Genomic DNA, 20,800 nt, shown 5'->3' on the forward strand with positions numbered 1-20,800 from the left:
AAAAAAAAAAAAAAAAACACAGATATGAACTGATGCATTTGACATATTTATTCATTTTGGTCATTCGATGTTGCCACTGCATGTCTCTACAACAGCTACTGGCAGTCGGTCTCCCCAGTCACTGTTGCGTGCACAACGGTAAGTGTCTCTGCAGGGGAAAAAACACAAAACATGCAGCCAGTTACTGCAGCACCAGTGTGGCAATCATAGCATAGCATGAGGACACTGTCCGCTACCTTCCATGATGGCGTGCGGTGACCACGACATGTCTGAGCTCCCCACTGGAGCAACACAGCTGGCAGTGAACATGTCTGGGTTTGCGCAGAACCGGAGCAGTCAGCCTAGCCCAGGCCAGCCCCTCAGACCCGATATCTCCCACTATCTTGGTTCTGGCCATGATCAAGTAGCTGAATTTCTCTTGCAGTCTCTCCGGACTCTAAGGAACAGAAAAGAAACTGTTCACATTGACTGTGCTATAAAGTTTAAATCACACAATTTATTAGTACTGTTCACTTACCCCTGGGAGAGGCAGAGGACAGTAGGACTGAATAAAATTGCATGGTACAGAAACCTGATGCAAGGGGCATGGTAGTTCATGGGGACACTGTGAAAATGTGTCACAATATCATCAAATGAACGTGAGAAGTTAGATGCATGGAACTTCTTACAGAAAAATAATCCCAAAAGGTCACTCCAAATAACATTTTAGCAATGGAAACTATATGCTAATTAAGATTTGTGGAATCAATAATATGATCAGTTAAAATATTAACAAGGATTAAGACTAAAAGACTTAATATACATTCAACTATACAAAGAAATTAGAAAAACAGAGATTTTCTCACTGGAGCAAACACAGAAGGCTTCCGTTTGTCAACGACCACTTTGTCTTGATTCTGAGAAATATCAAGATATTTTATTAATAAATAAAGTTATGATCCATAAACTCTCATTGCTGCTAAACAAAAAATATTCTCTCTAAAACAAAATTGGACATGGTTCTGTACCAAAAAGAGAAGCTGGCATTATTATTATGTCAACAAAAAATAAACAGTCATCAGGTAAAAAGGTTCAGAGAATGAAAGCAAATTTTTCACCTTATAGACAATGTCTTATGCTGGGGGGGAAATAAACACATGGATGGTTTATTTCTATATATGGCCAATCCCCATAACTGACCATGCAGTAATTACCAAGTCCGACTTGAAGCAAATATGACATAGCACTTGGGCAGAGTTCGCACACCAGCAGAAAAATACCCACATGATGACGAGAAATCTCAAACCTTAAGTAAACTTTCTCTGGCTTCCATAAGAATTTGGTATCCCTCCAGTGTCCCATGCTCTACCAGTACCTGAATAGAACACATGAAGTACACTTGTAATAAATTACATGCTGGGCGGGTAATTCTCATTGTTAACCAGAAAGTAAGTCTATTAACCAGATAAGAGCTGGTTTTCCGCCACAGCGTAAGAGTGGCTTCCTCCCTTTCTTCACAGGAGCCGAGTTCAGACAAAGTAAATGCTGCCACCACCAGATCCGACTGCGCCTTCAATACGAGGAAAACGGGGAGAAGCTATTGGTAGAACTGGCAGGGTAAAGATTAAATAAAGAAAGAAAGGGGTAGTTTTCTACCTTTGGTGAAACAGGGAGGAACTGGCGAAAATAGACCTCCTTGATGAGCGGATTATTTTTTTCACTTCCTCCTTTTAAGACAGCACACAGTAAATACGAATCTTGTTATGTGGTCAAATGTTTACATTCCAGAATTGATGTAGGGTGGTAGTAGCCTAGTGGGTAACACACTCCTATGAACCAGAAAACCCAGGTTCAAATCCCACTGTGTCCCTGAGCAAGACATTTAACCCTAAATTGCTTCAGGGGGGACTGTCCCTGTAACTACTGATTGTAAGTCGCTCTGGATAAGGGCGTCTGATAAATGCTGTAAATGTGCTGTACCTCGGAGGAGTTGATCTGATAGAGAATTCATGGCTCCTGAGCTATCCACACAGACCATCTCTTTCAGTGAATCAGGCCATAGTGAATGTGATGCCCTGGTAAACAAAAACTCAACCTTGTACAATGATGCACAACTCCACTGTGGTTCTTGAAGAACAAAAATGCATCCTCTAACCAGACTGCTGTTCCAAGGCCGGAGCCAAAGTCCAGAAGAGAGTGTGGTGAGAAGGCGGGGTCTCTCTTCTTTATCTGGAGAGGGTGGCAGCCACACAGAACATAAGAACTTCAACATCTGTAATGTTAAAGTAAGACACTAAGCAAGCCAACAGGACGTTCTGCAGAGAAATGAAGAAATGTAGATGTGCTGCCCGAGTAAGCACGTGGACTGACAGTACATCTACAGATAACAGATCCTGACGAAAGGCTACGGTCCTAATACATGACCATATAAGGAAACCGAATCGTACAGTGTGTGTAGCTGGGACTGAGTGCAGCTCGCTCAGTTAGGTTCCTAGACGTAGTTTAAAGCGTTCCATCACACATTTAGACTGAAACCGGTAGAAATAAATCTGGATACCTCATAAAGTGCCCTTTTCACGGCAGCATAGCCACCTGCCAGCCTAGAAGCCATGTATACCACTCCAAGTTCCTCATCATATCTACAGAAAATAAAGAAAGGAATCCTGATGTTCAGACTACATTGCAGAGGTTTAACCCAAAATAAAATACTGGATGTATTTTACAAACATTAACAGTTCAGTGCTATAGGGTGAGTGCATTTTATGTGAAGGTACCTAAGAGGGGACCAGTGGTAAGTTGTTCTCCGAAGTTCATAGAACACTTTCTTCCTTATTCGAGCTTCGAGTTGGGATTCATCCTCGTCTAATTGAAAACAAAATTGTTGCTTGCAGGAATATCTCCAACTTGTCAAACTGGAGCACAGTATTACTCTAAATCATCTAACCTAAACCATACCCCTATTGAGACTTTTCTCAGCCTCCAGCAGAGATTTCTCCAGAGTCTTCGCTCTTGCTCTAAGCTGGGCATCCTCCACTTTCCTCTTTCTGCTCCACAGTAAGTTGCTGAGGCGTCGCGCCCTGTCGGCCAGACTGTTCACCTGGGCTGCTGTAAGGTGGAAAGAAATGGCACAACCCCTATATTTTCTTTGGAGAAGGATTTCTTTAAAATCATCCTACCATGTATGAGCATCAGGGCTCCTTTCTGAAGCTCTTCTGGGAGCTGCAGAGTCTTGAGATTTGTCACTCCCGGGTGTTTCTTGTGAGGGCCGCCATTAAGAAAGTCTGGCTGAACAAGAGGCAGCGCTACAGTGCTCTGTGCCTGGTGGCAAATACATGAAATTAAACACAGGATCACACACACTTCCTATAAATGACTAAAACGTTGTGTCTATTTTAACAACTGTTATATGTTCTTAGAATGAAACTGAATTAAATGGACCAAACAGACGAGAAGATAGGTCATTTACATACGCCCCGCCCCTTCTATCTTACCAACATAATTCCCGTATAATCTCGCTCAGATTCCCTCAAAAATGTCACACAAAATATATATGCACTTATCAATACATGACAATGGTGACAAAAAAAACGTGACTTAGTCGTGGCTGCGACACAACGCACACCGTCATCAAAACGAGTAGCACGTGAGCGCCGTTCAAAGCCTCGCGTCGCCCCACGCGTGTGTGAGGGTGGACGGAAGCTTGCTGTAGAGGCCACACGCGGAGTACCCCGTTACTCGCCACGTCGCCTCGGGGAAGGTCTGAGACAAGAGCCACTGGCTGTCCTCGCAGGACACCGCTCGACTCGAGCGGGCGAGCGCACAGAAAACCCGGCGCCGCCGCGAGGGTGAATTTGCGCAGGAGACGCCGCCATTGCGCGGCCGATGCGCCCTCGCCGGCTTGGAACCGCTCGCGGCTAGCGCGTGAGTTCGATGTGCAAGCTGACGCAAGGCGTCAGAACCCAATTCAGACTACTCTCCCTCCACTCTTTTTAACTCTTCAGTTCTTTTAACAACCAAACGCTGGCCACACTTACCCTGCTCGTAGGTGAAGCGGGACGCCACAGCGCGAACATGCGAGGCCCTAAAACAAACATCGTCCCGCTCACAGACGAACGTGGAATAAAGAAGACAAATTTACAGGTCTTTACACGTGATCCTACATCGGTACGTCACCAAAACATCTCCGACTGGACACTTCGGAGGTGGTGGGAACCATGTTTTTTTTTTTTTTTCCCATTTCTCTTTTTATGTGAAGACTAAGAAACGTGAACAAATATCTTCCCCGTTTTCATTTCTTCGATTGTGTTGTTAGGCACTGGGAATTCCACAAACACGGTGTTCACAGATTATAGTTTCCTGGCTGGGAAACGTTTAATTTCTAGAAACTGCCGCACAAAATAAAAACTTTTTTGTCGCGACTGTTTAAGGAGAAAGGTTCCGCCGCTTCCGCAGGCGGCGGCATTTAGGCGCAGCACCGGCCGGCCTCTGTCCAATGAGCAGCGGCCTCGCGGGTGACGTCATTCTCGCGGGCGCCAGAATGGCTGACCGGTTTTGTTGTGTTTCTTGAACTGACGCACGTTGCTGCCGAGCGCATCGACGACATTAAATACAACGGCGCCCGGCGTTTCTCCGTTGCGAGGGTTTTGGGCCATGAGGCGAACAAGGAGCTCCAGAAATAAGACCCCGGACAACTCGGGCGCCAGCCCGGGTAATTATCTTCACGCGTTCCGACCCGCCCGCCTGATAAACTGTGCCGCTGTAATATCTGCTGCTGCTGCTGCTGCTGCTGCTTTTTCTGCATGCGGAGTCGCGTAAACCCCGCTGTGTGTCCGGCAGGCGTGTGGCAGTGGGAAGGGGACGAGGGCCGGTGGGAGCCCTACTGCCCAGCGGACTCCGCGCGACTGGACGCCGCGGTGACAGCCGGGCGGAAGTCTGCGACCCTGAGCGCCAGTGCCGGATCGGTGTACAGAGTGGACCTGGTCAAGATGGTCCAGACCAACACGGTCACCGGGTACAAGAGGAAAGTCCGCCTGCACACCTTCAAACCAGGCACGTGTCCGGTGGCGCCGGCGATTTGGGTGGTATGAACCAGAAGACCCAGGTTCAAATCCCACTTACTATCATTGTGTCCCTGAGCAAGACACTTAACCCTGAGTTGCTCCAGGGGGATAAATGCTGCATCCCCCTGTAAATGTAAATGATGCACTTGTGTCTAGCTGAAAACCACACCTGTGCCATTCCAGAGAGCACAGATGAAGGCGACCCTGTGATCCAGTCCAGCCAGCACACCGGCCTTTCTCAGATCAAGGCGGAGGAGGAGGAGGAGGATATGAAGCCTCTTTCCAAAAAGAGACGATGTGCCACCAAAAATGTCGAGTGCGGTTCTGCGGAGGAGAACAAAGGTCAGCAGGGCCCGGTGGCGGGAATGCTGGTGCAGCATTACAGTGAAGGACTGATGAATGTGTTCTTGTGATGCAGAGGTGGTGAAAAGTGTGGTCATGAAGGGAAAAGCCCCCGTGGACCCAGAATGCAAGGCTAAAGTGGGAAAGGTACGGAATCTCACCTTTTCTAACCAAAGCCCCTGTCCGCATGCAGTTCTCCATAACGACTCGACCTTGTCTGTTTGACAGGCCCATGTTTACTGTGAAGGTGCCGACATCTATGATGTGATGCTAAATCAGGCAAGTGCAGTAGATCTTGAACATAGGGATTTCATTCTGTGTGTGTGTTGTCCATCTTTCAGTTTTTTTTTTTTTATTCCCACAGACTAACCTGCAGTTCAATAACAACAAATACTACTTGATCCAGCTGCTGCAGGACGATGCTGCTAAGGTGTTTAGTGTGTGGATGAGATGGGGTCGAGGTTTGTTGCTCTTAAAGATGTAGCCGTTGACACAGATTCACACAGTGCGACGCAACACTCTGTCCCTGCTCTGTTCTAGTTGGGAAGGTTGGACAGAACAGTTTGATGTCCTATGGTAGTGATCTTCTCAAAGCTAAAGATGTCTTCAAGAAGAAGTGAGTTAAATGCTCCTCTGTCTGCAAGTTGTTGTTTTTTGTGGTTGTTGACTCGTGTGTTCTGTATTTCAGGTTCTTTGACAAGACAAAGAATGAATGGGAAGGCCGGGCAACATTTGAGAAGGTCCCAGGAAAGTATGACATGGTATACATGGACTACAGCACCAATGACAAGGCAAGGCGCTCCAACCAAGCTTCCAAGTTTATCTTTTGAAGCATATGACATCACATTACACTTGCAACAGACATGTTCTGCCCTGTCCCAGTATCACTACGTAGTTTCACGCCTGCTTTTGGATGGTGTTACTCTTAGGAGGAGGAGGCGGAGAAGTCTGGCGACAAGGCTTCAGACCCTGCCCAACAGAAGATCTGCAAGCTCAACCCCAAAGTGAAGTCCCTGCTGGAGCTCATATGTGACATGAAGGCCATGGAGGAATGTGTGCTAGAAATGAAGTTTAACATAAAGAAGGCGCCTCTGGGTAAAAATCTGTGTTGCTTGCAGGAAGTCCTCATTCCACAGTGGGGCTGAGTAAAGTGAACAACATTATCCCGAATGTTTCTCACTTACTGTTCGCTACAGAGATTAGCCCCTTCTTAATTACTGGCCGCATGTATTTCTACCTGATTCACTGCAGGTAAGCTAACAGCAGAGCAGATACGTGCGGGCTATGAGTCTCTGAAGAGGATCGAGGATTGTATAAAGAGGAATGGCAAGAGCAAGGAGCTCCTTGACGCCTGCAACCAATTCTACACCCGCATCCCACATGACTTTGGGTGTGTAGCATAAACGTAACACTAACCATAATCAGTGGGTTTAACTGTTAAGTGCCAGCAAATGCCAGATCTTGGACATAACTGCATTGTTTGTGCAAATAATCTTCTTTTAAGGTTACGATCTCCTCCTGTTATTCGCACAGAGGAAGAGCTGAAGGAAAAAATAGCCTTGCTTGAGGTAAGAGTTCCTTTTGAGTTTTTTGTTAGATTTATGACTTAATGCCAGCAATGTAGCAATGTGTATATTTTTTTTCATTATATTCCTATTTAAAACATTTGCTTATAGCAACATGAGGCCTGTGTGTCTGTTTTTCCTCTTTAGACATTGAGTGACATACAGATTGCAGTGAAAATGGCTGAGTCCAGTTCAGACAGTAAGGAGCATCCTCTGGACAAGCAGTACCACTCCTTACATTGCCAACTGACCCCTGTACCCTCTGACTGCAATGAGTACCAGGTGTGTGTGTCGGTGTGTCCATTCCTCGCTGTTTTTGTTCCATGTGGCTATTACCATGTATTTGTAAGGTATAGACTAGAAAATTCCCTCCAAAAGTGCATTGATGAAATGTGTTACGCCATGTGTGATGTGCAGACCTTTGTTATGCTCTGACATTTTCAGGTTATTGAGAAGTACCTGCAGTCCACTCATGCACCGACTCACAGTGACTACACCATGACCATCCTGGATATTTTTGCAGTTGACAGAGATAAAGAGAAAGACAACTTCCTCTCGCAGATGCATAACAGGTTTGTTCTCAAATTTCTTCTCTGGGTACATGGGGTGGTTTTGCTGTAACAAAATTTGTTGGGCTGGATTAGTGCCCTCTCCGACGATAGGTCCAAATGGCAGGAAAAAACAAGCCTTCTCTCTGTGGTTTAATAATTGGTAATTATTTTTTGTGCTTGATCTATATAAAAAGTAAGTGAATCTGGGGCATTTGTTTCAATATTTATTTTAATCACACACAAAAAAAAAAGTGTACCAAAAGTAGACACAGTCAGAGGAGTGAAGGAGAAAGGTTTTAATGACAAGTCAGCACGGTGAGTAGAGCGTTGTCTGACTGTGGTAGTCAGACCAGTCTATTTATACGCTAGAAGCCGTTTCTACCCTGCCTACTGGCCACTGTTTCTAAGCTCCATAAACATGAGCTAAGGGAACATTGCTGCAAGAACATTCAAACTCTTCTATTTGGATCCAGCGACTATGTGTCTACTTAAAATTCTAAAATTCTTGTAAAACAAAGATTATTTTCCTTTTTTTTTCTTTCTTTCTTCAAATCTGCACAGCATATGTCTTATTATTGTTTGGATGTGCTTGTCAGGACCTTGCTGTGGCATGGATCTCGACTCACTAACTGGGTGGGCATCCTGAGTCAGGGCCTGAGGGTGGCCCCACCAGAAGCCCCAGTTACAGGTTATATGGTGAGTGTGTATATGTAATTGTTGTAGTTCAAGGAAAGCCCATCATTGTTCTAATCTTTGCCCTAAATTTGCCCTACGCTTCCCCGTCTCATCCCCACTAGTTTGGTAAAGGTATTTATTTTGCTGATATGTCATCGAAAAGTGCCAACTACTGCTTTGCGAATCAGAACAACAACATTGGCCTTCTGCTGCTTAGCGAGGTGAGGAACACTTGCTGCATCATGACCCCTGGCTGTAACTGTGATTGTGTTCGATGCCATATTTTGCCCCTGTGCATTACTATCACGTGTTGTGGTAACAGGTTGCCCTGGGCGACAGTAATGAGCTGCTGGCAGCAGATTATGAGGCCAACAAACTTCCTCCTGGGAAACACAGCACTAAAGGCCTGGGCCAGACGTCACCTGACCCAAACAACTTTGTCACATTGTGAGTTCATCAACATGTCTTTATTTTATATGCAGTCGTTTTCGATATGCTTGCGTAGCCTTAATTTTTTAATTAATTCAAACGTTATCTTTTTGTCTCCCCTTTTCCTTTCATCTCTCTCTCAGGGATGATGGTGTTAAAGTACCCATGGGTCCTGGCGTGAATACTGGGGTGGGGCAGAATGGAGGCTACAACCTACTGTACAATGAGTTCATTGTCTACAACCCTGCTCAGACCCGCATGAGATACCTTCTGAGAGTTCGGTTTAATTTCTCTTCTCTGTGGTGACGCCCATGGCAGTGTCCCCGAGGGTGAGATGAGAGGCGGGAGCTTTAAATGAGGGACCTGTCATTTTAAAGACTTACGTTCTCCGTTGATTTGAGCTGTTCACTAGATATTGTTTTAGATATTGTGGAGACTACGTGTTGTGAAGCCTTCTGGTTGAATGTGCTAGAAATAATAAAAAGATTTTTTTGTTAAATGTGTCATCTTTGGTTTGTGTCATTGACATTACAGGAATTACATTTCAGGTTATGGTTTGGAATGACGTGTGAGGTGTGGCAGAAACTTTTATACCAGCAAAACTGGAATGTAGAACTGGTAATTTCCAGGCCTGAAAAAAGTTTGTATACATGTCGTATATAAATTATGAATACACATTAGGGGACATGGAAAAAGGCACGGCCTTCATTTGAAAAATTTATTGGAGCAAATAGTAGGCTTGACGATGGATCTCCCAAATGAACTAAAACATAGAAAACTAATTAAAACAGTCAAATTTAACAGAAAGAGAGACAACGCTCCGATCTTTGCAAGCTTGGTTTCAGTCAGTAGTTCAACCTGCTGGATGATGAATTAAAACAAGTCTGTCTGGTTGGGACAAAATAAGACATCTGCTTTTTTGAAAGTTCAACTTTTTTTTGTAACCACATCTTTGTTCAGGCCCTTCAGAAATAGAAAGTTCCTTCTTGCTTTTTTTTTTTTTAGTTTCGAGATCCACCTCCGAGCAGCATGAGTAAGTACAGGAAGATCGTGATTACGTCCACATACAGGACAAGGGCTGCGAAGACGTATTCCTCTGGGCTCAGGGCGTATGTGTCTCTGCCCATCACCAGCTGGCAGTCCACAGCCAGAAACTGACAAGAGAAGCAGAGAAAGTTTACTTAATTGTTTTTATATTGTAAACCTGCCGTTTCCTAGCTAGTTTCCGTGTTAAAAGAAGGATCCACAGGGGAGGCTGTAACCACGTCTTCGGACATGGCATTTGAAAACGCGGCGGTGGCACGAATGGCATGCACCGTAAATAGGGTGATGCCTTATGCAAGAAATATGCTGTTTCGTTTTAGCGTGTGCACACTAAAGTGTGAAAGATGGGCTGCGTACCAGTGCGTACAGCAGGGCCCCCAGGCATCCATAGACAACCTGCAGAATGCTGGAGTAATAAAAGCAGCTGAAGAAGCCAAACATGAGCAGGTCCAGCGCAAGCACCAACAGGATCCCGCTGCACAGTGTGAAGTCCACCTTGCTCTGAAAGGGTGCAGAGAAGAAAACAGTCTTCACCAGGACTATGACCATTAACAAAACTGTTTTCTTTAAAATGTATGGATTATGGTTGTTAAATTGTGTGCCTCACAATTGGGGATGTCATAAAATATGCATATATATATATTTTTTTTTTTTTTTGAGGCATTGATTGGCAGACCACAGAGAGGCAATATGAGAGGCTTTGACGTTTGCCCTCCTACTGGTTGCGTTGGTGACTGAGTTTATTTGAGAGGAATATTACCTGAGCCGAGAACATGATGACGGCAAAGGAGATGACCAGTGTTGTTCCCATGGCGATAAGAACAGCTGGAGTGTCATAGAATGAGGCCACTGTCCCCACCACATAGGTGAGACTGAGGGTTACCACTGTCTGGCGATGCAAACACAATCACTCTGATCATATATGAATATTGTGGTCCACAATGAGCAATTAAGTGTTGTGTTTGTACATTTATACTGTAAACATGTAGAGAGCAAGTGAAATAAAGTACAGTTTATCTGTGACAAGAGGTAAAGTCTGGAGCATTTGTCTTTGTTTTCCACAGAGGTGTAGAGTTCAGGTTCAGAAAGTGAAACCTCTTTAACCCACTTAGGACTTTTACTTTCTGAACCTGAGCGACGCACCTCTGATTGTTGTTCATACAGGAAGTGCAACCACTGCACTGCACTGCAGCTGCAGAAGGAGTTCTTGCACTGTTTCGATGCAGGAAATGGCCTTGTTCACCACTTATGGGAACAGAAATCCCCATCCAGAAGAGCTGGGACCTACCAGTCCTACCAGATTCCAGGGATGTCTACGGCTGAAGGAGCGGCAGAAGCTGAGACAGATGCACACCACAAGGAAGATTATGTAGGAGGCGAGGTACACCCATAGGTTGTTCTGCACAGCCTTTTTCACCACAGTGCTGAAGGTGAACACACACACCATGGAGAAGGTGAAGAGGAGTTGGAGAGTGACGATAGTAAACACCTGCACACAGGAGTAAATTTGATCAACAGAGTCACGGTGTCCATGGGCCTGTTCATCAGTGGCTGATTGAATGGAATAATGCTTCACATGGCTGACATAGAGCAGTATTGCAGAATAGAAGATGAACAGAGAAGCCCTGAAGGTAATGTTACAACTGAGGAAGTGTATTAAAACACAAGTTGGTGGTTTCCACAATTTTGCAAACCTTATAGACACTATGATCCATCTTGGTTGAGTCCCACTCTGTGACCTGAATTGGTGTATGGTTGAGGGTCACCCCTGGAATCCTTTTTGTGACTTGGGGGATTAGAAATGATTACACTTATTATATATTTCCAAGCTTGTTTTGACTTGGTTTGTGGCTGCCAACAGCCATTAAAAACCGGAACAGGTTGATGACAGGCCTCTTTTGTTTCAGTTTTCCTTTAAGGGGGCGTTTCAGTTTCAGTTTAGTTTCAGTCTGCATTTGTGAAAACATTCTAAAATCGAAAATGAACAAATTAAAGACTAGATGCGCAAAGTGAAATTAGGTTCAGATTTGAGTCACAAAACAACGAGGCAAAGGAGAGATACCTGCAGGGAAGTCCCAGAATGGATCATTTATGAGATCAGTTAATGAGGGAGGGAAGTACTGCCGATACAACTTACGTGGGGCTGTCAGTGTAAATAAAAGATACATTTACATTTACAGCATTTACCAGACGCCCTTATCCAGAGCGACTTACAGTCAGTAGATACAGGGACAGTCCCCCCCTGGAGCAACTTAGGGTTAAGCGTCTTGCTCAGGGACACAATGGTAGTAAGTGAACCTAGATACACACCTCTTCTATGACTTGCATGACAAAACACCGACCTTTCTGACAAAAGCCCGTCGAATGGTTTTGTCTTGTGGCCAGCTTGACTTGGCCTCATTCTCCTCAAAATTAGGCTCTGCAGGATGGAGGGAAATATTTGTGAAATTATTTTCTTTCTCTTTCCATGCAATCTAATGCCAAATGTCCTCTGATTTCCCCATCAGCCACTGCAGAATAACGGAAGTTAGAGTATTCTCATGCTTCCACAAATCTGTAAGTGGTCAGGGATTTTGCAATTTGAAAGTCTTGCTCTCAGTATGGAGTTTTGCTGGTTACTGGTGTAATAATGCAACCAGATAAAAAGTTCAAATGAAGAAACGATTGGTTTTACCCGTGGTCCTTAATGCAGAGCACTGGTCTGTAGCTTCCATGCTCGCCTCCTCTGGTGAGAGTGGGTAGGGTAGCTGGTGGGATGGTGGAAGGTTGCATGGTGGTGGACTGTAGGGAGGTGGCAGGGTGCCTGGTTGGTCCTCCTCAGATGGATACGGTGGTAGGCTGGGCTGCTGTGTGCTCAGATCAGCCTGTGCTCCTTCAGGAACTGCAGGATTTTGCATGTCTGTCATTCTGAGATAACAGCAGAGGAGAGTACATTAACTGAGCTTTATTTATCAGTTTGATTCATGTAAGTTGATTTTGTTGAGTCATTTCAAATATTTGAAATAAAAGTATTACGGATTATCCCAACTCTAAATAAATTTGTCCATGATGCAATCAGCCATTTTCAGACTTCAAGAGTAGAATGATCATCCTGGGTGCTGGGTAAATAAGTATGAGGAGGATGTATGTGGGTGGAAACAAGTGGAACGCACATACAGTGAAAAAGAAACATCTGTACAACATATGTACATGACAATATGCCGCATATGCCATTTATACAGATTATCATGGATGCAGCACCTATGTGACATCTGAAAAGATTTATTTAGAGTGGATTTATACATTTATAAATTCATAATTTTTTTATAGGGTTTCAGAATTAAAATGACTGATAAGGTCTAAATATCCCACTGAAAGCTTTCCTATTTATTAGAAATAAAGATAATTCACTATACTTTAATGCTATGAATATATTGTATGCCTACATGGTACAGATACATAACATCTGTGAAGTCCAGTCCATTGTTGTTAATAAGCAGGTTTTATACTAATTGATTCAATAACTTGACTACTTCTGTTATCATGACATTTCATTGAAAATAAATTATGGATGCATTTCAAAACATAACCATAGCAGATCATATAGTTGATCATTATTACCTTTCACTTATCAGATTCTTCTTTCTCTTCACACAGCCAGGCAACAGGTTCTCACACACACTGAAGGTTCACCACTAAACCTCGCTGCTCATTTCCTCTTCATCACGAATGGTTAAACATTATGTGGTAATCATCACTTCCCCTCACAGGTGAAAGCTGCTGTAAATGTGGGGAAATGTGGCACAACCCATTCTGGTGAGCTCTGAAATACCAACAGCAGGGGTCTAATGGAAAAAGTGCTTTAAAAAAAAACAAAACGAAAAAAACAATAGAATTTCACAATAATAAAGTTATTATGAGGCACAGGATACCAGACAATCATAATGATAGCCCACAAAAAAACAAGGACATCAGATTACACATTAAGCATATTTATTGTAAAAAAATACATATAAAACACTTCTGTTTCAGACATACAAAAGATTTTGGGCATAGAAACTGTATCATGAACAGAACAGAAAGCCATTTTGAATTGTAATACATATTTACAATTTAATAAATTAACACTCAAATTGTTCTTTTGCAGAGAGAAGGCAGATTGTCTACATCTCTTAGGAAAATAATGAAATGAACTTTGACATTCAAATTAGATACAATTTCCAGAAGTGTCTCTGAACAAAATGGAGATCACAGAGAAATGGACCTCCGGTGATTTATGCCAACAATGGCATGCATCACACTTATTAAGGGGAGGGGGTTGGAGTTAGCAAAGAAACAACAAGCTATTGCACCACATTGCTTTCAGAAAAAGGAACAAAAATGACCTCCCAGTCCACATTTTCACCGATAGCCTCCACACAACATATTCACCACAAATAAAAATAAATAATAAAAAAAGTGTAACCAATATTGGTTACTTACTTTCTTTATCCCTCACACATACACTGCATTTTTTTTTTTTTTACTTTTGCGAAAGAATGGAACTAGCAAATGGCAACATGCACAGGGCGACCCTCGATTTAAAGGGTGTACGTAGCACCTCTGAAAGAACAGCAGACTACACTGCAGGTGAGGCGAAGAAATTGATAAATGAATAATATTAACAATATAGTGATAACAGTAAGAGTAAGAATTAATAATACTAATTTCATTGCAGCATAAAATTTCAAGATCACTAACTACATAGAATAAAAAAAACTTTAACTGCCATTGCAAAAGGGCTGTGGTTCCACAATGCACAGAAGAATAGAGGTGGGAAGGCTGGGAATCCAAACCACACCCTTCCCCCTCTCCAGAATACAGGCATCAGTTCCCTATGAAAATGCCATGGATCATACAGCCGAGTCAGACGTGTCTTATCCCGCAGACATGGAACCACAGCAGCCTTGAGTCATAAGGGAATTGCCACGCCCCAGTCATCACCGCTGCAAAATACCAACCCACCCCTCAGTTGCCAAAACCCAGACAAAGCAATTCTCTGAACGTGGTTCGGACACTTCGGACCATGCAGATCGCCTGAAGATTTGCACCATGGGGACCAGAAATGCCCAGCGAAGCAGTCCAACATGCCACCGTGTTCCGGTAACTATGTCCAGCACTGACAGAAAAAAAATCAACTTTAACCTGGCATGTCAAATTTGCAAGCTTAAAAAACTAATGACAGATGCACACTAATGCACTCATGTAACAACCCCCACTCTTCACCAAAACAGCACACGGCGTCCAGGCATCCTGCTCTCAGGACAGCCCTGTGCAACCTGCACATACGTTTCAGGGCCGGTGGAACGTGCACTAAAATGCTCATCCAGACAGTGTAGGGCTAGCAGATTTTTTTTAAAATCGATGCACAAGATCACCAACCCTCACACAGGAAACCCAGTGACAAACAGAAAAAATTAAAAACAAATCCTGAACTGTGAGGGAACTTGCCCTCGCTCAAACTCAACCAGATCCACAGCTTGACTCTTTATGCTAACTGGTTTTAAAATGTGTCTACTGGTTGGATAAGCTTATGTTTGGAGGCCTTGCATTTCGCTTCAAGTCCACTGCTACAGTACAAGCGTCGGAGAGGGAGCCGAGCGGAGGTCTCCGACTCAGGAACAGACAGCAACCGGGGGTCTACAGTGGAGCCAAAAGAAAGTTGAGGCTTTGAAGTGTTGTCTTAAATTTTGCACATTTGTTGCTGCCATTTCATTTTCTTTTCCGTCTCTGGCCAGGGGTTCATTCACCTAAAGAAGGGCAGAAAAAAGGATGGAATTATGAGGACCACTCTCCTTTCCTGTCTGCTGAATAGGAACAGGGTGAACTTGAGACAACCTAACCCTCTTAAAGGGACAGCATTGAAGAAGAAACATTTCTACTGCAATTAGCAACATTACTGCCTGTCTAAAAGACCCATGAAAACCTGCATGTCTATTTATCCACCAGACTGTCCCTTTAAGGGGGTGATTTAATCTTTAGTTCAGAAATGTTTCGTAATCAGTGAATAGATAATGTAGGCAGGCAAACATGCTTAAGAACATGATTTGAGAAAAAGATGCAGGGACCACTGAGACATTCAACCAGAAGGCTGATTACAGGAAGGCCATTAGAAGAGCGGCATCTCCCCAGGTCCAATGAACTCACACCATGAATGAACCAGGCCACAGGAGCAGCTGAGAGGACACACCACACTAGTGACATATGTGCATCACGCGGATCAGAGATGAATGTGCTTCTTAGTGATAAATATTTCGGCATAGATCTGTATTGCTAAGTGCATCCCATTTTTACTCAGAACCATCCTCCTCTAAAGCAGAGTGGCAATTCATGCTCACATACTTATCGAAATTCACAGCACAGCCGTGAATTTCCGCTTCAAGGATAGATACATGAACATGGACTGGAGCACAGTGTGCTGCTTAGCAACAGACAGGTCAAGCTGCTCATGTGAATCCATGGCCAAAAGCAGTAGAAGTGGTCTGATGAACGAAGAGGGAAAAACATTAAAAATCTGACCCATGGGGCACAATCTCACAACTTACATCTGCTACTGTCTGCTTGGTGTCAGACCTTCAGAGGTACAGAAGAATAGATCACGACCTAGTCAATATGTCAATATCATAATATTACGGCTGATCAGCGTTTACCTGGGGGTAAAGTAGACTGCAGAACCTACACACAGCCAACCCAACACACACCTCACTTTTGAACACTGTACAACAACAAAGGAAAATGAAGAAAGTATTAATTCGATAGTCTCACCTGAGTCAGATGCCCATGAGAGCCAGCAACACTGGAGTCAATCAAAAGGATGCTCAGGACAGCAAGGCTTCACCTTGGACCAGGAGTCAATACAGCTAGAAGTAGAGAAACACCACATGAAGCCTCTGTTCAGCAGGCCCGGCCGCTACAGTGGGGCCACTGGGGCGGTATTACCTCTTGTGGTAGACGCACAGGCAGGCCAGACGTGCAATGGTCTCTCCTTGCATAAGGTCTTCTAGGCAGATGGAGCATTCGCCAATGTCTTTAGCCAGCACATCCGCTGCAAAGAGAACAGACCACATCTTAAAGCTGGAAACGACCCAGGTATTAATCGGCTGGAGAGAACGACTAATTAATGGGCTATAGGCATGCAGGATCTGAAGATGCAGGGTCTAGGACTTACCGTTGTAAGGAAGAGGAGGGGAGGTGAGGCAGCTCAAAAGATGCTCTTCAATTCTGGTGTTGGGGAACATCTTCAAACAGAATGGGCAGCGCATAGCTTTAAAAAAAAACAACAACAAAAAAAAAGGTATTCATAAAAATATATATATACACACACACAGAGTCAAAAGTTTGGACAATCCTACTCTGTGGCGATTATGGTGACTAAGGTGGAGGCGGTTCTGAAGAATCCCATGCAAGAAACATTCCGTGTTCTTTTGCAGCAGAAGATAGAATGTTTATTCCCCCCCCCCCCCCCCCCAGAGTCGCCTTTTTTAACATTCATGACTGCTTTGTTTCCTGTCATAATCAAAAGTCGTGTCATGAGCTGCTTATTAACATGACGATTTAAAAGCAGAGGCATTCAGGACTGTTGGAAACCATCTCTGTTGTCTAAATTAAGATGGTGGAGAGAAGCCAAGATGGTGAAATGCTGCCATCGCAGCAAATGCTCCCTGCTTCGGAGAGACTCAAATATTCCTTCTTACTACATAACTTCACACAATGTTTTTCATGGGCCCGTGTCTTCTATATGTAAAAAAAAAAACAAAAAAAAAACGAGTGAGTGTGTCCAAACTTTAGACTAATAAAGCATATAAGCTACTTTATGATGTCAAGAAAACAAAGTTAATGCCAAATCTAAGAAGAATACATAACATAAATAATAATTAAGGAAATTAAACCAGATGCAAAAGAGCATCTATTCAGAAGTCATGCAAACAGGCCGTTTACAAAGAAAAAAAATATAATGAGAAAGGGGCTCTTTGTTCATCCAAAACAGTCCTCAGGCTGACCTCTGGTCGGCTGCCCCATTATTAGTTTTCCAACCATCACTACGTCAGGCGCAGCAGGGACCAAGGCCCCCGGGGGGGGGGTCATACCCTCGGCCGCACCGCCCGGTTCTGGCTGGACTCAGACCAGCCGAGAGAAATCCCCAACACGCCCGGAATAATGCGGAGCACAAACCGCACAGAACCCCCAACAAACCCCGCCGCACCTGGACATGCAGCTGCGCCCTCAAATGCACACACACACCTGGCCAGGGACCCTGGAAACATGCTCTGCAAGCGGGGTACGAGCCCCGGGGGTACGAGCCCCGGGGGTACGAGCTCCGGGGGGGGTACGAGCCCCGGGCCTTTTCACATCTTCTACAGAACGGCGCGACGTGCAGTCCGGATTAAAACCCGCCGTTTGATCCACGCGACATGCTAACCGCGTGATTCTGTGAAGAATTCGGAACCAGCAGCGGAAACGCGTGCGAGAGCTTAGTTATCATTACAGACAAACTCGCCTTATTCATTTAGGTCATTTTTGCGTGTAAAGCACCTTGAGCTAAACCCGCAACGTGCCCTGAGCTGCACGTCGTTAGTTAAGAAGCGTTATAACGCATCGGGGGGACGGGGACGCGGTGACGTTAACGCCACTGCGGCGGTTCGGACCACAAACGCGCGACGCGAGGGACACTTACAGCCAGTCCGGCTGATTCTGCACAGGCCGATATACGCTTCCGACACCGGCCGAGGATGGGCGCCCCGCGCCCGTGTCGACCTCGCAGTGACGCCGCGGCCGGGAGCGTGTCGACTTCCCCCGGGCAGGCGGTCGGAGAGAGTGCGGTGAGGGACGCGGCCCGGTTCCTCTGCGGATAAGCGGTCGCCGTTGACGGGAGCGGCGGGGCCGCCGTCCCCGTCGTCGCGGCCGCCGGCGAGCTCCTCCGCCGGCGTGTTTTGGCCGGTGAGCGGCGGGGAGATGTGGCGGTCGGACGGGCTTCCGTCGGCGCTGGCTTGCGGTCCGGTGTCCGAGTCGCTTCCCTCCTCGGAGCGGCTGCGGTTCGCCTCGGAGTCGTGGTCGAAACTGCCGGAGAAATCAACCATGAGGCTGGTGGGCCTGGCGCTGCGCATCTGCCGGCAGGAGCCGCGTTTGAAGGCGTCCTTTTCGAACGCCGACGGCGCCGTCTGCTCCTGCAAGCGGCTGGATCTCGTCCCCATCTCGCACTGCGGTATGTGCGTTTAATGCTGCCTGCCTGCCCGCCCTTCGTGTCTAATGCGACTTTTTTAAAAACCAAATTCGCCAATAAACGATACGCGGCGTTACGCTTTTGTTACAGTAAGACTCGGTCTCATCTTCCTTCTTCTCCAGATTTTTCGTGTGTCGCGTCCTCTCGCCTGCCCGCAGTGGCGGAAGAGGGGGGCGGTGACGTCACGCACTGTCTCGTCCAATCGCAGACGCCGAATGTTTTTTTTTTTTTTTTTTTTTTTTTTTGAACGTGGGACGTCACTGCCGAAGATCTCCCGGGAAGGAGTTTTTCCCGGGAAGGAGATCGAAACAAGCCTCTTCCCGTGTGTTGCGGGAAACTCACAGGAAATTTTAGAAAACCGCGCACGTCAAAATCTAGGTGATTAAAGCATTAACAGATAGCAATATTTACACATAAACTCAGATAGTCTATGCTGTAAAATGCTGTAAAATGTATTCCCACCAGACGGAAACCCTTTAATAACCATATAAAGCAATACAAAATGTAAAGTCATTCGGCTTAATAAGTCATTTAATAAATGCGGATAGATATTGATTATGTACGTTTTCATTGTTATTCCTGTAATGTTTGTGTATAAGCACGCTGCTGTTGTTAAATGTAGAAAGAATTCATTGTTTTGCACTAAATACTGTACCAGTGTGAATTTGGCCCGTTTTATTTCTTATTTTATCAGTGCATCCGTTTTCATCTCTACTAAGGTCATTGCCAATGAGTTCTCTAACAATCAAATAAACATTACAAAGTGACAGACTGAACACAGCAGCATTCCATTGGAACTCAAGACTATTTGTTACTGGTAAAGTTCCTCTCTGCAGGCATGTAGATGTTCCATTATTAGCCTCCATTTCCAGTTGCCAGAGTCATTAACAACATGAACAATGTCTGGTTTTGACCCATTCGATGTTTTTTTAATGAACCAAACAATTTGATCTAATTTCTAAATGAGTTTAACATTAGAACAGTTGTGTATATCTATTTTAACTTATTGATTATATTTCATTATGATTGTCATACACTCTCATAACATCCTAAAACAGATGTAGAACAGCAATTGAATACAAAATGAGGCAAGATATCTGAAAATAATTGTGTGCCAATCTTTGAATTTTAGTAGCTTCTTAAAAAAAGTGGTAGCTTCTGAAACCCCAACCAGTCATTGCTGATATTCTTTCTGGTTGTTTTGATCTGACCAGGATGAAGTCAATATCATGTAGGGCATTCTTAATAATAGATGTCATAAATATAGTCATTGTGCAACAGGAGGCATAGTGGAAACAGCTGCTCAGCAAAGATATGCAACATGGCTCGTCTCAATTAATCACTGTCTCAAGTTAATTCGACCTTGGACGCCCTTTGAAGAGGCAAACTGGCAGGAGACATGGGTTCTGGAGAAAGGCTGTATTGTTGAAATGAAGTGATGTCCATTGTCAAGTCATACTGTGTGTAGGGGGAGCAGTGGCCTGTAAGGAAGTGGACCCATAATGGGAAGGCTGCCGGTTTGTACCGTCCCCACACACTGCTCCCCAGGTGATGGGCGAAATGCAGAGACCACACTTCACTGTGTGCACTGTGTGCTGTGCAGCGGTGGATCTTGTCACTGTGAATTGCCTGGACCTGTTAAACTTTTCTATGATCACTCCACAACATTCATGTGGCAGTTGACATTGAATAGACTATGTTTCATTAAATGACGTCTCAGAGTAAATAAATAAAAGATATCAAAAGCTCAGTTTTTGGCACTGTATTTGAATGTGACATTTAGTGGGCACAAAGAAAAGAAAACCCACACAGAACTTTTTTTTTCTTAAAATACACCCCCCCCCTATTTTATTACAAGAAAACCTTACAAATACATAAAACAAACATTGCCTATTGGTTCTTAATATTGTTTAGTCT

The 20,800-nt window shown here is 44.5% G+C and overlaps 4 protein-coding genes across 6 annotated transcripts; 1 reads left to right on the plus strand and 3 right to left on the minus strand.

Moving 5' to 3' along the window:
• Positions 1-60: 60 nt before the first annotated feature.
• Positions 61-4,420, minus strand: mettl17 (methyltransferase like 17). Its single transcript, XM_028978209.1, has 14 exons — positions 4,014-4,420; positions 3,156-3,297; positions 2,935-3,084; positions 2,754-2,841; positions 2,537-2,618; positions 2,135-2,208; positions 1,960-2,054; positions 1,636-1,706; positions 1,442-1,549; positions 1,286-1,354; positions 846-896; positions 518-604; positions 237-436; positions 61-148 (listed from the first exon to the last, which is right to left on the minus strand). The coding sequence occupies exons 1-14, from the start codon at positions 4,071-4,073 to the stop codon at positions 61-63; spliced, it is 1,365 nt and encodes a 454-aa protein (XP_028834042.1). The 5' UTR covers positions 4,074-4,420.
• A 48-nt stretch (positions 4,421-4,468) lies between these two features.
• Positions 4,469-9,100, plus strand: parp2 (poly (ADP-ribose) polymerase 2). Of its 2 annotated transcripts, none has more exons than XM_028978208.1 (17): positions 4,469-4,687; positions 4,816-5,028; positions 5,223-5,381; positions 5,458-5,528; positions 5,610-5,660; positions 5,746-5,842; positions 5,922-5,997; positions 6,070-6,172; positions 6,311-6,476; positions 6,633-6,771; positions 6,886-6,949; positions 7,094-7,228; positions 7,391-7,518; positions 8,094-8,193; positions 8,295-8,362; positions 8,542-8,619; positions 8,745-9,100. In XM_028978208.1, the coding sequence occupies exons 1-17, from the start codon at positions 4,630-4,632 to the stop codon at positions 8,905-8,907; spliced, it is 1,869 nt and encodes a 622-aa protein (XP_028834041.1). In that variant the 5' UTR covers positions 4,469-4,629; the 3' UTR covers positions 8,908-9,100. The 2 variants fall into 2 exon arrangements, with proteins under 2 accessions (XP_028834041.1, XP_028834040.1); XM_028978207.1 differs by having other exon boundaries at positions 4,471-4,687; positions 8,295-8,393; positions 8,495-8,619.
• A 205-nt stretch (positions 9,101-9,305) lies between these two features.
• On the minus strand, positions 9,306-13,369 carry LOC114788668 (protein lifeguard 1). Of its 2 annotated transcripts, XM_028977470.1 has the most exons (8): positions 13,246-13,321; positions 12,674-12,743; positions 12,320-12,552; positions 11,988-12,064; positions 10,934-11,134; positions 10,406-10,534; positions 10,003-10,146; positions 9,306-9,755 (listed from the first exon to the last, which is right to left on the minus strand). In XM_028977470.1, the coding sequence occupies exons 3-8, from the start codon at positions 12,549-12,551 to the stop codon at positions 9,603-9,605; spliced, it is 936 nt and encodes a 311-aa protein (XP_028833303.1). In that variant the 5' UTR covers position 12,552; positions 12,674-12,743; positions 13,246-13,321; the 3' UTR covers positions 9,306-9,602. The 2 variants fall into 2 exon arrangements, with proteins under 2 accessions (XP_028833303.1, XP_028833302.1); XM_028977469.1 differs by lacking the exon at positions 12,674-12,743 and having other exon boundaries at positions 13,246-13,369.
• A 741-nt stretch (positions 13,370-14,110) lies between these two features.
• On the minus strand, positions 14,111-19,057 carry LOC114788520 (E3 ubiquitin-protein ligase znrf2). The gene is made up of 5 exons (XM_028977174.1): positions 18,338-19,057; positions 16,832-16,927; positions 16,603-16,708; positions 16,429-16,523; positions 14,111-15,413 (listed from the first exon to the last, which is right to left on the minus strand). Exons 1-4 carry the CDS (start codon positions 18,852-18,854, stop codon positions 16,466-16,468), a joined length of 777 nt encoding a protein of 258 aa, XP_028833007.1. The 5' UTR covers positions 18,855-19,057; the 3' UTR covers positions 14,111-15,413; positions 16,429-16,465.
• Positions 19,058-20,800: the final 1,743 nt, after the last annotated feature.

Source organism: Denticeps clupeoides, chromosome 4, assembly GCF_900700375.1.
Source record: "Denticeps clupeoides chromosome 4, fDenClu1.1, whole genome shotgun sequence".
In the NCBI taxonomy this organism is placed as follows: Eukaryota; Metazoa; Chordata; class Actinopteri; order Clupeiformes; family Denticipitidae; genus Denticeps; species Denticeps clupeoides.

Coding starts and splice junctions, on each gene's coding strand:
- LOC114788668 (XM_028977469.1), bottom strand. CDS start 12,551: ATGACAGACATGCAAAATCCTGCAGTTCCTGAAGGAGCACAGGCTGAT. Junction 11,135..11,987: donor GACGGGCTTTTGTCAGAAAG/GTCGGTGTTTTG, acceptor TCCTGTGTGCAG/GTGTTTACTATCGTCACTCT. Junction 9,756..10,002: donor GGGCCCTGCTGTACGCACTG/GTACGCAGCCCA, acceptor TTCTCTTGTCAG/TTTCTGGCTGTGGACTGCCA.
- mettl17 (XM_028978209.1), bottom strand. CDS start 4,073: ATGTTTGTTTTAGGGCCTCGCATGTTCGCGCTGTGGCGTCCCGCTTCA. Junction 2,619..2,753: donor TACCACTGGTCCCCTCTTAG/GTACCTTCACAT, acceptor TATTTTCTGTAG/ATATGATGAGGAACTTGGAG. Junction 2,209..2,536: donor TGAAAAGGGCACTTTATGAG/GTATCCAGATTT, acceptor CACCCTCTCCAG/ATAAAGAAGAGAGACCCCGC.
- LOC114788520 (XM_028977174.1), bottom strand. CDS start 18,854: ATGGGGACGAGATCCAGCCGCTTGCAGGAGCAGACGGCGCCGTCGGCG. Junction 16,709..16,831: donor CCCTCCTCTTCCTTACAACG/GTAAGTCCTAGA, acceptor TTCTCTTTGCAG/CGGATGTGCTGGCTAAAGAC. Junction 16,524..16,602: donor CTGTGCGTCTACCACAAGAG/GTAATACCGCCC, acceptor CTCTACTTCTAG/CTGTATTGACTCCTGGTCCA.
- parp2 (XM_028978207.1), top strand. CDS start 4,630: ATGAGGCGAACAAGGAGCTCCAGAAATAAGACCCCGGACAACTCGGGC. Junction 6,477..6,632: donor CATAAAGAAGGCGCCTCTGG/GTAAAAATCTGT, acceptor GATTCACTGCAG/GTAAGCTAACAGCAGAGCAG. Junction 8,620..8,744: donor CCAAACAACTTTGTCACATT/GTGAGTTCATCA, acceptor TCTCTCTCTCAG/GGATGATGGTGTTAAAGTAC.